The 16,445-nt window shown below is 42.5% G+C and overlaps 2 protein-coding genes across 2 annotated transcripts in view; both read left to right on the top strand.

Moving 5' to 3' along the window:
* Nucleotides 1-2,512, top strand: part of MTHFD1 (methylenetetrahydrofolate dehydrogenase, cyclohydrolase and formyltetrahydrofolate synthetase 1) — a 68,656-nt gene extending 66,144 nt beyond the window's left edge. Inside the window, exons 27-28 of the mRNA XM_066272847.1 lie at nt 51-144; nt 2,256-2,512. Coding sequence (XP_066128944.1) covers nt 51-140 — 90 coding nt within the window. The 3' untranslated portion in view covers nt 141-144; nt 2,256-2,512. The remainder of the gene's footprint in view (nt 1-50; nt 145-2,255) is intronic.
* A 5,734-nt stretch (nt 2,513-8,246) lies between these two features.
* AKAP5 (A-kinase anchoring protein 5) lies at nt 8,247-15,294 on the top strand. Its single transcript, XM_066272857.1, has 2 exons — nt 8,247-8,383; nt 12,704-15,294. The coding sequence occupies exon 2, from the start codon at nt 12,965-12,967 to the stop codon at nt 14,231-14,233; it is 1,269 nt and encodes a 422-aa protein (XP_066128954.1). The 5' UTR covers nt 8,247-8,383; nt 12,704-12,964; the 3' UTR covers nt 14,234-15,294.
* Nucleotides 15,295-16,445: the final 1,151 nt, after the last annotated feature.

The raw sequence follows: 16,445 nt of genomic DNA, 5'->3' as shown, positions 1-16,445 counted from the left end.
AAAGAGAGATGGCTGTCCCTTTATGTTTAATGCTGTTTCACATCCCCTAGATGAGCACAATGCCCGGACTCCCTACCCGGCCCTGCTTCTATGACATTGATTTGGACCCTGAAACTGAGCAGGTGAATGGGCTGTTCTAAACTGGTAAGTTGTTTCTGGTGAGAGTTTTGCCTTTTGTTTTATGAGACATGTTTATAAATTATAGGACTCCAGCTAAAGTGTTACCTTTACAGACAACCCTAAGGGGATGTCACAGGCTGGCAGTGAGGGGGGAAAGCTGCCGTCTCATGAACTAAAGAGGTACTGCAGCGGAGGCTAGGCCTTGCCGGAGGCAGGGAGGCTCCGGGTTCTGAGGTGGTGGCACACAGGAGGACAGGAGCAGCTGGGGTCTATATGCTAAACAGACAGCAGGTAAGAGTTGAGTAAATGAAGGCCCTGGCCGGTTTGCTCAGTGGTAAAGCGTCGGCCTGGCATGCGGAAGTCCCTGGTTCGATTCCTGGCCAGGGCACACAGGAGAGGCGCCCATCTGCTTCTTCACCCCTCCCCCTCTCCTTCCTCTCTGTCTCTCTCTTCCCCTCCCGCAGCCAAGGCTCCATTGGAGCAAAAGATGGCCCGGGCGCTGGGGATGGCTCCATGGCCTCTGCCCCAGGCGCTAGAGTGGCTCTGGTCACAACAGAGCAACGCCCTGGATGGGCAGAGAATCGCCCCCTGGTGGGCGTGCCCGGTGGATCCCGGTTGGGTGCATGCGGGAGTCTGTCTGACTGCCTCCCCGTTTCCAGCTTCAGAAAAATAAAAATAAAATAAATAAATTATATTGATGAAATAAGTCAGGAAAAAAAAAAGAGTTGAGTACAATATTTAAAATAAAGAACAAGTAAATTTAAATCAACAAACTGACCAGTATTTCAATGGGAACTATGCTCCTCTCACTGACCACCAATGAAAGAGGTGCTCCTTCCGGAAGTGCAGTGGGGGCCAGATATATGGCCTCAGGGGGCCGCAGTTTGGGACCCCTGTCCTAGAAAGTAGAAAAGAGAAGGAAACACCAGTGCAGAAGTTCTTGGGTCTTAACTGAAAGGCCCCGAGGGCTCATCACAATGGATGAGCTGAGACACATCAAGTTGAAGTTTCAAACATCAACAATGAAAATCCTAAAACTCCTCCCCCAGAGAATGGATTGCCTATGAAAAAATGAGAATTAGACTGACCCATCTGTCTCATCAACAGTAAGAGGCTTTGTAGACAGTTGACGAATAGCCTCCAAGTTCACAGGGAAAGATGGCTTGCCACTTGTATTTACACCCTGCCAAATCCATCCAGATGTTTTCAGACACAGGTTCCCCATTCCACACCTTTCCCTGGAAAAGGATTTAGCGATATACTCCAGAAAAATGAGGAATAAACCAAGAAAAGAAGACATGGCTCTTGGGAAACCAAATCGTGATCTAGACAACACTTAGGGGAGGCCTGACAACTGCAAGTGACCTAGAGTTACAAATCCAGTGTGGAACAGGAGGGAGAATTGAGAAAGACTAGAAAGAGCAAGGAAAGACAAGTGTATCAAAGGGTAATAATGCAACACAAAAGCTCATATCTGCCTGGCCAGGCAGTGGCGCAGTGGATAGAGTCGGACTGGGATGCCGAGGACCCAGGTTCAAGACCCTGAGCTCGCCAGCTTGAGCGCGGGCTCATCTGGTTTGAGCAAAGCTCACCAGCTTGAGCCCAGGGTCACTGGCTTGAGGAAGGGATAACTCAGTCTGCTGTAGCCCCCCCCCCCTCCCGGTCAAGGCACATATGAGAAAGCAATGAACAACTAAGGTGCCGCAACAAAGAGTTGATGCTTCTCCTCTCTTCTCCCTTCCTGTCTGTCCCTCTCTCTGTCTCTGTCACAAATAAAACAAAACAAAACAAAAACCTCCTATTTAAGAAAATAAAGGTCCAGGTGGAAGCAAACAGCATTCATCATCCGAGCAACTGTACGGATGGTTGCTCACAGAAGCAGCGCTGCTGCCATAGAAGAGAGACTGAGCTTGATGCTAGGGGAACCCTGCTCCTCAAGGGGGCCAGTGTGACAGGGGAGAAGTCATCCCGGCTCGTGCCTGGTCTGGCCTGGAACAGTATTTGCATAGCCATAGCGTAAATGCAGTGCACTGATTTCAAGTCTATGGACCGCCCTAGAAGAGTTGTGGAAAGGAAGAGGGAATATTTCAGCAGTCAGAAAAAAAACGTTTATTCCTGTTTCTTTTTCCTTCCAGACTGCCCATCTTCAGGAATCTACTCTGACAGGCTAGTGTGTATTCAGACCTCCTGTCTGGAGTGGGGGGGATCTTGAGAGAAGTCAGCTCCTGCCCCGAAGATCTGAGAGAAATCATGGGAGTTTCCCCAGAAGTTTTTCTTTGGTCTCAATTCTCATCATCATGCCTAAATTAACATAAATCATGCACATGTCTATTTACTGAAATTTCACAGAATAAAAGAAAATAATTTTGCTGGCTTGATGTTTAAATGTAAAGTGTAACATTAAGAGACTGCTGTAGTATGTCTGTCACCCTGTGTGAGCCATTTGCCTAGTATGCGTGTGGGACTAAAGCAAGTTGTTATGTATACTTTATGATACTGTTTTCAAAGGAGAAGATGGTGCATGCTTGTGTATTTCTGGGAGACACGTATCAGCAGGGTATGGAGGACATACCTTTTTATTTTATACATTTCTATGTTTCTTTTTTTAATTATTATTTTTTTACCCTGGGAAATTATTGCTCATACAGGTTTTGGTTCTAAACTTCTCGGAGTTCCCATTTCTGTCATAGCATTAGCATCATTTATTTCTAGGGTCCTCAAGATAGGATGGTCATATACCACTAACCATAGGTTAGCCTTTTTTTTTTTTTTAAGGTAAAAGAGAGATAGTGAGGCAGACTTCCTCATGCACCCTGACTGGGATCCACCCAGCAACTCCATTTGGGGCCAATGCTTGAGTCCTGAGCTATTTTTAGCACCCGAGGTTGATGCTTTCCAAAGGAGCTATCCTCAGTGCCTGGGGCCATGCTTGAACCAATTGAGCCACTGGCTGCGGGAGTGGGAGGGGAGAGAGGGGAAAAGATGCAGATGGTCGCTTCTCCTGTGTGCCTTGATTTTACATAGGACATAGAGGTGTGGGCGCGTGACAAAAACCCACTCATAGTTACTTTAGTTTAGTTCATTGATTGCTTGTTGTATGTGCCTTGACCAGCAAGCCCAGGGCTTCAAACTGATGACCTCAGCATTCCCGGTCAACACTTGATCCACTGCACCACCACAGGCCAGACTGGTTTTACTATTTTTAATCCCCTAGGTTCACATCAGTGTTGTAATACAATGTTTTACAGTCCAAATAAATAATGGCAGTACTTTAGGGCATACAGCAAAGGGGTCATGAGTGTGTAGTCCCAGCTCCACATTGTGCACTGCCTGGCGCATGGTGTACCTTCAATGGTGGTGTCATTTCCTGCTCCAGAGCATCATTCGGGCCTTGTTTGCACAAAGTTCATTGTTCTGATGGTTTGGGGTTTATTTCAATGTCCTGTAAAACCTCATCTGGGATGAGACTTGTTGGGAATTCAGTTTGTAAATAAAGAAAGCAGTCTGTCGTCAGACACGATGACTTAAAGATCATCTTCAAGATTTTAGCCTTCCTGCCTGACCAGGCAGTGGCACAATGGATAGAGCATTGGACTGGGATGCTTAGGACCCAGCTTCAAAACCATGAGGTCGCCGGCTTGAGTGCGGGCTCACCAGCTTGAGCACGGAGTTGCTGGCTTGAGCATGGGATCATAGACATGGCCCCATGGTTGCCCACATAGTCGCTGGCTTAAGCAAGGGGTCACTTGCTCTGCTGTAGCCCCCCCTGGTCAAGGCACATATGAGAAAGCAATCAAAGAACAACTAAAATGCTGCAATGAAGAATTGAAAAAAAAGAGTTTAGCCTTCCTGGTATCACCAGCAGCTATGTGGGTTTAAATCCTTATGTTTATAGGAATAATAAACACAATTGGTGGGAGAGGAGGTTTATAAGCCAAAGATGATAAAGCCCTAATACAATAAATAATGCAAATGTTTTTAAATAGGTATTTATTGCTTGGAATGTATGGATTATCACCAATGCAAGAAATTCCTCAGAAGAAGTACAATATGCCTTCAGTAAAAATTCAGATGTTACAACTTGCTTTTTTGTCACTTGGCAATGTATCTGAGATCTATCTTATTTCTTATGGGTATGTAGTGTTTAAACAGTCCTATCAATGGACACTGGGCGTTGTTAGAGGGATTTGCTTTTCTAAGTGGTGTAGCAGTGAATATTCCCATGTCGTGTCTCTGTGCAACATGTACCAAAGCATCTAGGATAAATTCCTAGCAACTTGCTCAAAGAATGCCTTCTAAAGCTTCAAAAATGAGAGCTGACCTTTCGTTGGGAATAGATGGAGATAAACTGTAATAGAACAGATCTGTGAGTTAGCTTTATATCTTAACTTTGCAGAAAGATAAAATTGCACTGCTACGGCCTGTCAGGTGAACTTGTTAAAGGCATCTGACTCCAGAGCCCCTGCCTCTGCCATCATTCTGCCCTCAGACTCTTCCTAGAAGGCAACCCCTGCGAGGCTGTACAGAAATGAGCGTCCCATTTGTGACAGATGGGAAGCCCATTTCACATCCCTTCAGAAGGAAGGGATAATAAAAGGTGGAAGGAGCAGAGAAAAGAAATAAAGTTAAGAAGGCTGCTGAACAATTATTATTCATGGCATGGGTTTTGTGGAATTGATTCTTTAATCTGTGATAAAGAAGAGGTATAAAGAGAAGGCATAAGAATAAACAAGGCCTGACCTGTGGTGGCGCAGTGGATAAAGCGTCGACCTGGAAATGCTGAGGTTGCCGGTTCGAAACCCTGGGCTTGCCTGGTCAAGGCACATATGGGAGTTGATGCTTCCAGCTCCTCCCCTCATCTCTCTCTGTCTCTCCCCTCTCTCTCTCTCTCTCCCCCCTCCTCTCTAAAATGAATAAAAAATAATAATAATAAATAAAAGAATGTTTAAAAAAAAGAATAAACAAATAGCCTGACCTGTGGTGGTGCCATGGATAAAGCATCGACTTAGAACACTGAGGTTGCCGGTTTGAAACCCCGGGCTTGCCTAGTCAAGGCACATGTGAGAATTGATGCTCCTTTTCCCGTCTCTCTCTCTCTCTCTCTAAAAATGAATAAAATTTTTTTAAAATAAAAAAATCACTATTGGTACTGGGTAGTTGAAAAACTGAATTCAAAACATACAGAATTAGTGCTTGGGGTACATATTAGTGTGTGTTGCCAGAGGTCCAGTGCCTTTACTTTGGCGTTAAGAGCCCTTGCATATCACTGACCTCCCTGCCCCCATTGCACCCCTTCTCTGGGCTGCTAATGCCTTCCCTCCCCATAGTCAGATTACTGACAAACAGGTTGCACCTTCTCTGATCTGCACCTCAGAGGCTGTTGCTATGCACTGAAGATGTATGTACATTTCATTCAAAAGAGACAGCATTTATGTGCTGTCAAGTGAGGCAGATTACAACAGGGTTACTGTTGAGTGTGTGTTGGCTGGTGCAACCCTAATGGTGCTGAAAAACAGATCCGACCAGAGAACTAGAATTGCAGGTTCATTTAGTGGTGTACCAGGGAAGAAGGGGTGGAGGCTTATTGTGGGTATATAGGAACCAGGACGGGAGAAATGGTATGATCAGTTGAGATCAGATAAATACGTATAAGCTATTTTATTGGCATACTGTATCTGGTGATGTTAACAAGATAAGCTGTAGGTAGGATAATTTCTCTTCAGATTGGAGAGAGATATTTATAGCCTGTTACTCATTATATAATGAAAAGCTACTAATGGAATAACAGACGATGATAAGGGTAATAGCTTCCTAACTGTCACTTATGTGAGTTCAGGGATGACAGATTTCTTTCATGCATGAGGTACTGGGTACATTTTTTAAACTAAGATATGGCATCGGATTCTAGTTATATCCTAAAGAAATAATTTTGTGTGGGGGGTGTGTGTGTGCACTATTTTACTTATACTACTATACTACCGTGTGTGGGGGGGGGTAGAGGTCAGGGATAAGTTATTTATAATATACCTTAAAGAAATCTGCCCTTCAAATAAAAAAAATCACCTCTTTCCTCAACCATCCTTCAGCTTCCACTAGTCCTTTTTCTTTTAAGAAAAGCAAGTGGAATAAGATCTACAAGTCATGAAAGTGGTCTTTGTTGTTTTAATCTGTCCCTTGTTTTATTTCCAACTATTTCCCAAAAAGACAGCTGTGCTACCCTGTCTTCAACTAAATAAGCTCATCTTATTTTTGCCGGAAATTATTGCAAACCCCCAGATCTATTGTACTAGAGTTGAGAAAACTTGGATCTCAGTGGGTAATGACATTTCAATTGGTTATGAATGCTGTCGATTTCTTTGGTCTACTGTAAAGTTCAAAACTGTCAGTAAGCAGGGTTAGCAACCCATCTGGGGATATAAAGGACATTTTCACAGACTGGAGTTTTCTTGAATGAGCAAAGATAAATTGAATTCTTAATTACAACTAAACTAGATGCGTATGGGTTTTCTTGTTTTATAGTTCTTGTCTCCTTTATCTGTGAATTTAACATCTTGACAACTTGGATTCAGCTTTGCTATTGGGTCCTAATAGTTCTGTCCTTAATAAGTCTCAAGGAAAGCTATAGAATCTTACAAAGATAAAGTGTATCCCTGGAAAAACATCCAAAAATGGATAACTGAGATTTACTCTCCCAAAGGTCGTGATCCTATTGAAGAAAGGAGACAAGTACAGCGGCTGTTCAGTTGTTCTTCCCTCCGCCGTAATAGGTTCTTCATCTGGATGGTGTGCCTGGGAGGGGCCTGTAGGAGGAGGCAGGAATCGTGCATCCTACAGGACCTGGTAGCTGGAGCTCACATGAATGCCCTTATGGGTAATATTAAAACCAAAGCAAGTCGCCTGACCTGTGGTGGCGCAGTGGATAAAGCGTCGACCTGGAAATGCTGAGGTCGCCGGTTCGAAACCCTGGGCTTGCCTGGTCAAGGCACATATGGGAGTTGATGCTTCCAGCTCCTCCCCCTTCTCTCTCTCTCTCACTCACTCTCTCTGTCTCTCTTCTCTAAAATGAGTAAATAAATACAAATAATTTAAAAAAAAAAAAAAAAAAAAAAAAAACCAAAGCAAGTCACCCTAAGCTCTCATAGCAACAACTTTCACAGGTGTTAATGAAAACAATGTGTTATGTGTACACACAAATGTGGTGCTTTTCACTACGGCTGGGAACTTGTTTAAAGATTCAGAAAATGTATGGAAATACATGACCTCGGCAGTCAGGCAGGAAGTAGACGCTGCCTGTGCCCTTGGCTCCGTGTGGGACTGGAATTGAAAGGAAAGCCCTCCTCTCGCCCCAACTCCGCTGAATTGTGAGGGACAAGGTTAAGCAGGCATCTCGGAATATCCTGAAGGGAAATATGGGTAACTTGTAAACTACCTTAATTTATTCTTGGAAACATACAAGGTATAAAAGACGGGTGGGGCTGGGTTCCTGTGCCCTTCTGACCTTGTGCGCCCCAGGTCGCATCGTCTCGATCTGCCCCGAAGACTCTAGGGAGACAAGGTTCGGGCGCTTGGTCCTCTGGCAGCCTATTTGGCAACGAGCCGTGATAACTTCATTACACCCAAACCCACTTCTAGGAAAGTTTTTTTGTGGCTTCAATTCAGGTATGTACTTTTCTCTCTAAATGAACGAGATCCCACGCTGCAGTTTTGAACCCTACCTTAAAAATGTGATATTTGCTGTACCTTCAAATATTCGGTTTGGGACGGGGCGGGGGGTTATAATGGGAATGCCTACAATTTAAAACCAGGTTTTGCTACTCCGCGTCTCAAAAAATGTGGGGCTCACTATCCGGGTCCCATCCCCATTTGCCACCTGTCTCTGTGGTCCCCATGCCCTTGCCAGGATACGGTCGCGTCTGCCGGGTTCGCGCCCAGGCAAGGAGCTGGAAGGTCTCCCACGTGGCTGGGCAGACAGCTCGCAGGTGGACCCGGAGATCCTCGCCCCTCCACCTCCCCTACTTGCCCCCCGCCCCCCAGCCCTGGCCCCTCCCCGCGCCCGCCGCTCGGCGCGCATTGGTGCCGCCGGCTGTCAGTTCCTGCGCTCTGAGGAGGGGGCGCCGCCAGGCTGCGGTCCCTCTGCAGACGGCTGCTCGCTCTGGGTGCACCGTGGCATCCCGCTGCCTAGATACCCGGCCCCGCCAGCGCACCCCGCCCCATACTGGGCAGCAAGCAGTGAATCCCTCAGCCAGGGACCCCGGCGCCGTCGGTAAGTAAGCGAGGGCAAGGAGGTTGCAGGAAAAGAGGGTGCAGGCCAGTGTCTGGTCTGCTGACCCTCTGCGGCAGTGTGGATGGGAGGTGCCACCTGGACCCCCGGGGATGGCCGATGTAAGAACCGGGAAGGTCATTTGTCCGCAGGAATCTCCAGCCAGCACGACCCTCATCAGCTCTGCCCACCTACCCTCAGCCTTACAGCTTGCCCCAGAAGCAGGGGTTGCGGTAGATTTCTTCCTTATTTGCCCTTCATTGGAGGATGTGATTTTGGGTTCCTGGCGTTATAATTGTGCAGATAGCTTAAAGCTGGGTTATCTTTTGCACGCCCCCGGCACTTTCCTTTTTGAGTAGTTTATCCTGTGCTCTAGCTCCTGCCGTAGGGTTCATCAAGCCAGAGAGACGCCTTCCTCCTAGAGGAAGCTTCGTGAACCTTATCTGATGCTGGAGAGAGCCACTGCTTTCCTCAGGCTGTGAGTGCTCTTTGCCTCCGTGCTTCTCTGCTCAAGAGAAGAGGGGAAGGGGTGTTTCCTATGGCATTAGACTTGCGATTCTATCAGGAAATGACAACAGAGACTTTAAGATTCCTGCCGCAATCAAACTACACTTGCAGGTAAGGGTGACTCATTTGCAATCTAACATTCTGCAAAGTTTTATAGTCTACACAGACTTCATTTTCCCCATTGCAATGAGGTGTTTGTATATTTGTTTTGTTTCTACAGTGTGATAATTATTCAAATTAGCTTCTCAAGCAAATTGTCCATGTTAGTTTCAAATGATACATTCCTACACATGATCTAATTTCAGTATGTTAGTTATACATCCCTTGCTTAATAAAAAAGTATTTGGAAGCTGAGAACTCAAAAAAGAGGTGAGATGACTTAAAGAAAGCTCTACTCACAAAAATTAGAAGATCAGGGAATGTGCAGATACTCCAGTACTTTCAGCCTTTGGTAAAGTGCATTTTCACCAATGAAATAAAAGTTGTTTTACATCTCATTTGCATAATTGAACTTTCTTTGACTTGTTTGCTTTTCTGATGTTCTTGTTTAATTTAAAAAATGCTTTTTTCAATTGCTTCATATTCATTTTGAAATATCCCCTAATTTTTGTGAGCAGTATATATTAGCTGTAGTTTTAGTAGTACTAATGGAAGCATTATATGAGGAGGGACACTATAAAAATGTTCATATTTTAGTTCCATTATTGTTATAGGATGACTTTGTCCATCATAGCATGGAGTATGGAACACCCAACCTAAAAGAATACTTAGATCATAAACTGATTTTCAGTCATAGACTCAACTACCCAAATATAACCTTCAACAGTGAAAGATTTATATAAAAACAGTCCAACGAATGAATCCCTTTACTTACTTTAGGACATCCATCAACTAAGATTCATAGGATTTTTGTTAGATAATCACATCTCTGTTCATTGGTATCATCATACCATTCTGTGGATTAGTTTTTAAACATACCTTTAAATTTATAAATAACTAATCAGTTTGCCAGTTATACAGCTTATTATTTACATTTGGCTTTCAAATTAGTTCCAGAACCAAGAAAATAAAATAAATTTCAAAAGCTTAATTTTAAAATAGCAAGATCCCAGTGTAATCTTGATTCAATTATGAGTTGATGGGCTACATAATGGTTAAGTAACCATTAAACATTTTTAAATATTTTGACTGAGTCTAGTACAGATTAGCATGTTTAAATAAATTTTGTTATTGATTTTTTTTATAGAGACAGAGAGAGGAAGGGAGAGACAGGAGGAAGATGGGAAACATTCATTTGTTGTTCCACCTAGTTGTGCATTCACTGGTTGCTTCCCATGTGTGTGCCCTGACTAGGGACCAAACCCACAACCTTGTCGTTTGAGGTCAACGCTCTGACTGAGTGAAATGGCCAGGGCCTACATATATATTTTATAGACCACATGTTGTTTATTATTCATCATTTCATGGACACTTGAATTGCTTCTACTCTTTGACTATTGTGAACAATGCATCTATGAACATGGATGTACACATATCTATTTCAGTCTGTGCTTTCCATTCTTTGGGATATATACCAAGAAGTAGAATTGCTGGGTGATATGGAAGTTCAATCTTTTGTTTTTGGAGAAACTACCCTATAGTTTTCTACAGTGGCTGCACCATTTTACAATAATTCATTTTTCAGATGAAACTCTTAAAGCTCATGGGCTTCAGAAATAATCGTGAGCTGATTCTGAGCTCTCTTACCTAATAGCTGTGTAATCTCAGGCAAATTGCTTAACATCTCTAAGACTGTTCCTTCATCTGTAGATGGTGATATCACCACCTACTCACTTTGTACTGTGGGGAGGATTAGAGATGTATGTACAAGTGCTTAGAACTTCCTAACACACAGAAGTTGCTCAATAAATGTCAGCTATTGCTATCATTCACTCTTACTGACCTTCAACTATATACTCATGCCTGATCTGTGGTGGCACAGTGGATAAAGCGTCAACCTGGCAACGCTGAGGTTGCCGGTTCAAAACCCTGGGCTTGCCTGGTCGAGGCACATATGGGAGTTGATGCTTCCTGCTCCTCCCCCCCCCCCATAATGAATAAATAAAATCTTTAAAAAAATTAAAAAAAATTGATTTATATACTCATTATGGGAAATGTTTGAACAATAAATATTTAGATTAAAATGACAACATTATACAACTAAACTTAAGAGTGGAAAATGACGGTAATGTTAGATTTCCCCAGGGTATGTATGAAAAATAGCACCTCCTTGATGGAACTCACATTTTTAGAACAGATACCTTATGGCAGTGTTTTTCAACCAGTGTGCCATGGCACTAGTGTGCCGCGAGACATGGTCAGGTGTGCCGTGGGGGAATTAAACATGGGTCTCCAAACTACAGCCCGTGGAGGCTATTTATCCGGCCGCCGCCAGCTGCCTCCATCCGAATATAAACATTCCCCTCACAATCCCTCCAGCTATCGGCGAAAGGAAGAGTGGAGGCACAGGGAACGCTCACTGACCAATCACCTTCTAGGATTCATCCCGACCACTAGTGATGAACCAATAGTAGTCTGCCTCTCATCCACACCCAGGAAGGTCCAGGCTCGGGCTGCCGTGCACTTGTCATTGTGTGGCTGTGGTGAGTAGTTGAAGCTGCTACTCCTCCCCATGGTCCCGATTTCTAATCCTGGTCAGGACTGGAGGTAAATGTTGCCACCACTAGATGAAGCCTCATCCTCAGCTGGTTATGTCTATCCTGATGGTGTATATAGATATTTGACCTTTTTCTTTTTAAAAGAGGCCCCTACAGAGGGTGATCTACAATGCATCACAATGTTATCTAACTTTAAAGCTAAAGTTTGCTGATCTTCCTTTGGACAGTTTTTGATTATCTGTTGCCAAGGAGTTCCCCATTCTGCCAACAAAGCTATTTTGACATTGCTCCCGTTTTCAACCACATATCTATGTGAGCTGAGCTTCTCAAGCTTGACTGTGATAAAAACTAAAAACAGAGAGAGACTGAGAACTGTTGAGGAAGAGCTTCGTGTGTGTCTTTCTACCATTCCTGCCAGGATATCCCTTTTGTGTTCATCGAAACAGGCCCAGGTTTCACGCTAAGTGAGTATAAATACATTTAGAAACTATATTATTAACTATATGTATAATATGTACTGTGTTAGTTAGAGTGTCATTTTGGTAGGTGGTGTGCCCCAGGATTTTGTAAATGTAAAAAAATGTGCCGCGGCTCAAAAAAGGTTGAAAATCACTGCCTTATGGTATAAATGGAAAGAACACTGGAGAGTCAGAGTCTTCAATTCTAACTCTGGCTATGACATATCTAACTATATGGCTTTTGACAGGATAACTGCCCATTCTTCATCAGACTTGATTATCTCAAGTAATCTCTAAGATCCTTTGCAGCTTCAGAATTCTTTATTTCACATAATATTGATAAAAATTACACTAGGTTGCTTATCATCCTACCCTTTATTGGTGTTTTTTTTTTTTTTTGTTTAACTTGCAACTCAGTCATAGACAATTCATAAAGACAGCACAACTAAAGACTGATAAAATCAGATTTGCAGAAATAATCCAAAATGAGCTTTTATCAAAGAAACTACAGCAAAATACATTCACATTAAAATCTTTTTGATAAGGCAAAAGTCAACCCCAATTTTTATTCTCTAGTCATTTTTTTAGTTATTATTTGGGAAACATGCCTGATAGAATCATATATGTTCAACTGAAACCATCTCTATAGAAAACAGTAGGCTGATGGTGAAATCAAATACCACTCTCTTTTTTCTCATCAGGTTGATCTTTAAATAAAACCAGTCTGTCAAGGAAAGGGCTTTCATGAAGAAATTAAAGAGAAATCCCAAGGACTGGATAAACTAGGTATCTGCATACTGGAGAAGCCACCTTCAACAACTGGATGGAATAAGACGAAGGAGTGAATACATATGGAAGAAATTTTGCTTTTATGATAGTTTTGCACAGCTTTTTGTCATAAACGGCTGCTAAGGAAGAGAGAATATCATTTTCTAGAGGAAAGAAGAGTGTAATATATAAAAATGGAGACCACAGTTTCTGAAATTCAAGTAGAAAGCACGCATGAGAAGAGATCAGAAGTCAGTTGTCAGAATGAGAGGCAGGAGGAAAAGGCATCAATGCTTTGCTTCAAGAGAAGAAAGAAATCAGCCAAAGCAATGCTGCCCGGAGCTGGCCCTGACGCTGCTGATGTAGCAAGGAAGTGTCACTCAGCAGCAAGCGCTTCTGATCAGCCACAGCCCCCAGGGGGGGCCTGGGCCTCAATCAAACGTCTTGTAACACGCAGGAAAAGGTCAGATTCTTCAAAGCAGCAAAAGCCCTTTGAGGCTGAAGTGCAACCTGAAATCAATGCTGAGGATGCTGATCTTTCTAAGAAAAAGGCAAAATCCAGACTTAAGCTTCCCTGCATAAAATTCTCAAAAGGAGAGAAAAGAAGTAATCATTCCAAAATTATAGAAGACGCAGACTGCAGTATCACAGTTCAGGGAGAAGCTGAGAGGTTGGATAAAATAACTCCAACCCAATTAAATGACCAGGTAACAGAGACCATACTAACCCACGATGTAAGTGGAGATGTCTCACAGAAAGGGGGTGATGAGGTTGGTGAATCAAATGTGAGCAACAGCAGAACTTCTGGAGAGAAAGTGATTTCAGTAGAAGTTGGGTTAGATAAGGGGCATTCTGATATTCAGACAGGAACACTAATCCTTGAAAGAGATATTGAAATCACTGAGGAAAAACAAAGTATCCAGCCTCAGCAAACAAGCCCATTTGAAACCTCAGAAACAGAGTATCAGCTACCAGTGGTTTCTGATGCTCCTCCCTCACCTGCAATCCCAGATCAACAGTTTGTGGAAGAAGCCAGAAACAGTATGTTAGAAAGTGGACCAAATTGGAAAGACTATGAAAGTGGAGAGATTGTAGCTGAAGTGATTAAGCCAGAAGATACTGAATCAGATTTTAAAGAAATTGAGATCAGTCCAGAGAAACCCCAACCAGAAGAAATCACAAGAATGGAGCCGATTGCTATTATTATTACAGACACTGAAATTAGTGAATTTGATGTTAAGAAAGCTAAAAATGTCCCTAAGCAATTCTTACTTGCAAGTGAAAATGAGGAAATAGGAGTTTTTGCTGAGTGTGCTTTTGAGGGTAGAACTTCAGAACAATATGAAACACTCTTAATAGAAACGGCTTCCTCTCTTGTCAAGAATGCTATCCAGTTGTCTATAGAACAGCTGGTTAATGAAATGGCCTCTGATGATAATAAAATAAACAATCTTCTACAGTGACTCAACTTCCAGGTCATGGGAAGCAAAACAAAAAAGTTTAATCATGAATTATTTTCCATATTTATGGCATTTCCTATTCAGTAACAAACGAGATTTTCATCTGTGGAATTTCAAGGTACAATCTCAGCCCAGAAGTGCTAAAGAATTGATCAAGTTTATAAAATTCTGCCTACCACTAACATGCAGTCACTTCTGGATGGAGGAAGTCAGTACAGACTGTAATGCAAAGTGACATACAGGGAGCTGCTAAAACGTCAGGTGGAGATTGGGGTGCCTGGGGGAAGAAAGGTGTATTTATTGAGCACTAACGATATGCCATAATCTCTTTAATGTCCTCTGATGTTACATAGCCTGGTTTGTTTCCTTTTGATAGTTCAACTCTGTGGATAAAGTAATATTGCATTCAGTTTTCAAGAACTTTTTTTTTTTTACAGAGCACATTTATGTTGTTTAAAATGGTGAATAAGGTGAGCTCTGTGTGTATGAATGTGTTATTTATAGTTGTTACACTCCTCGGCAGTATTTTCCCAATTCAGCAGAATATGCAGAATAGTTGAATTACACATGAGTGGTTTTCTAGTCTTCCTCAAGTCCCTTACAAAAGTGATTCATTCATAAATTACTTCAAACAGGCAAATGATTACCAAGTGCAAAGTTGTGGCAACAGGGAGTGTACAATTTCCCTCTCTCTCTTTCTCCTGCCTCAGACAGACTTATATAAATCCATTTCTGCGGCCTAGCGTGCGGAGGACCCGGGTTCAATTCCCGGCCAGGGCACACAGGAGAAGCGCCCATTTGCTTCTCCACCCCTCCACTGCGCTTTCCTCTCTGTCTCTTTCTTCCCCTCCCGCAGCCAAGGCTCCATTGGAGCAAAGATGGCCCGGGCACTGGGGATGGCTCTGTGGCTTCTGCCTCAGGTGCTAGAGTGGCTCTGGTCGCAACATGGCGATGCCCAGGATGGGCAGAGCATCGCCCCCTGGTGGGCAGAGCGTTGCCCCATGGTGGGCGTGCCGGGTGGATCCCGGTCGGGCGCATGCGGGAGTCTGTCTGTCTCTCCCTGTTTCCAGCTTCAGAAAAATGAAAATAAATAAATAAATAAATAAATCCATTTCTGCATGGGATCATCTGATGAAAAAAGTAAAAACAAAAACCAAAACAACAGCAACAGAGACAAAGAGTGAAATACTATTTTCCATCCAGGAAAAGGCAAATTTCCCAAGTAATAGGTCACCATAGATAACGTGGACTAATTTTGTAAGATTACTTCTAGAAACCATATTAATCAACTCTCCTCAAAGTGGATTCAAAGCCAACTTGGTAGGAAAAGTCCTAAGAAATAATAATTTAGTGAAAATGTTATTCATTCTTGACCAAGAATGAGCTAAGTACAAGGTTAAGTGGAAAGTAAAAAGTTATTGCTAATGCACATTCTATTTTAAATGTCAGTATTCTTTCATTGTGCCTATGTGTTGAGAGACATGAGTAAAAAACATTTTACATGGACATTGAAAATTAAATGTTTCATCAGTTTTTTTTTCCATACAGCTAATTCCTCACCAAAAAAAAGAAAAATGAACTTATAACAATAAGGGCTCATTTGCATTTCATTCACTGTTTACATAATCAATCTCACCAGTGATTGCCATATTTTTTGAAAAAATGATTCTATTTCAATCTTGTCTTGTGGCCATAACAATATAATATGCTTCCTTACCTCACGGGTTAGGCTTCCTATTGTATAGTCCCCCACTGTCTAAATTGAGTGACAGTGTTACTCTGAAATTAGATAGTAATGAAGAGCTTTCACTAGAGTTGTATTTGTTAAAAAGTATTTGTACACCCTTAGAGAAAAGAATGTACATTAGATGATTTTAAATGATCTGGTGACGTCTTGAATTATTTATGGATTGCATATAGAAACTGTGCAATGGCATCTTGCTTCTTTTTGCAAGTACATATTGAGACCTCTGGCAGAAGAGCCTAATCTGACTTTGGAACTGAACTAAATAATGGATATTAACAAAATTCTTTGTTGAAGTGCAAAAGTATTCCTCCAGATTTTCCTACCTTTATGCTTATAAACTTTGGGGGGACCCACAAAAACCCTTTAATTTAGCAAGATACAAAGTGGATTTTTCAAAACATGACCCCCTAAATTTGTATACCTTTTTATTTAAATAAATATTTTATTTATTGAATTTACAGGAGAGAG

The sequence above is a fragment of the Saccopteryx bilineata genome, chromosome 4 (assembly GCF_036850765.1).
Source record: "Saccopteryx bilineata isolate mSacBil1 chromosome 4, mSacBil1_pri_phased_curated, whole genome shotgun sequence".
Lineage (NCBI taxonomy): Eukaryota > Metazoa > Chordata > Mammalia > Chiroptera > Emballonuridae > Saccopteryx > Saccopteryx bilineata.
The sequence above is the reverse complement of the archived record's forward strand: the minus strand, read 5'-3'. Positions and strand labels throughout refer to the sequence as shown.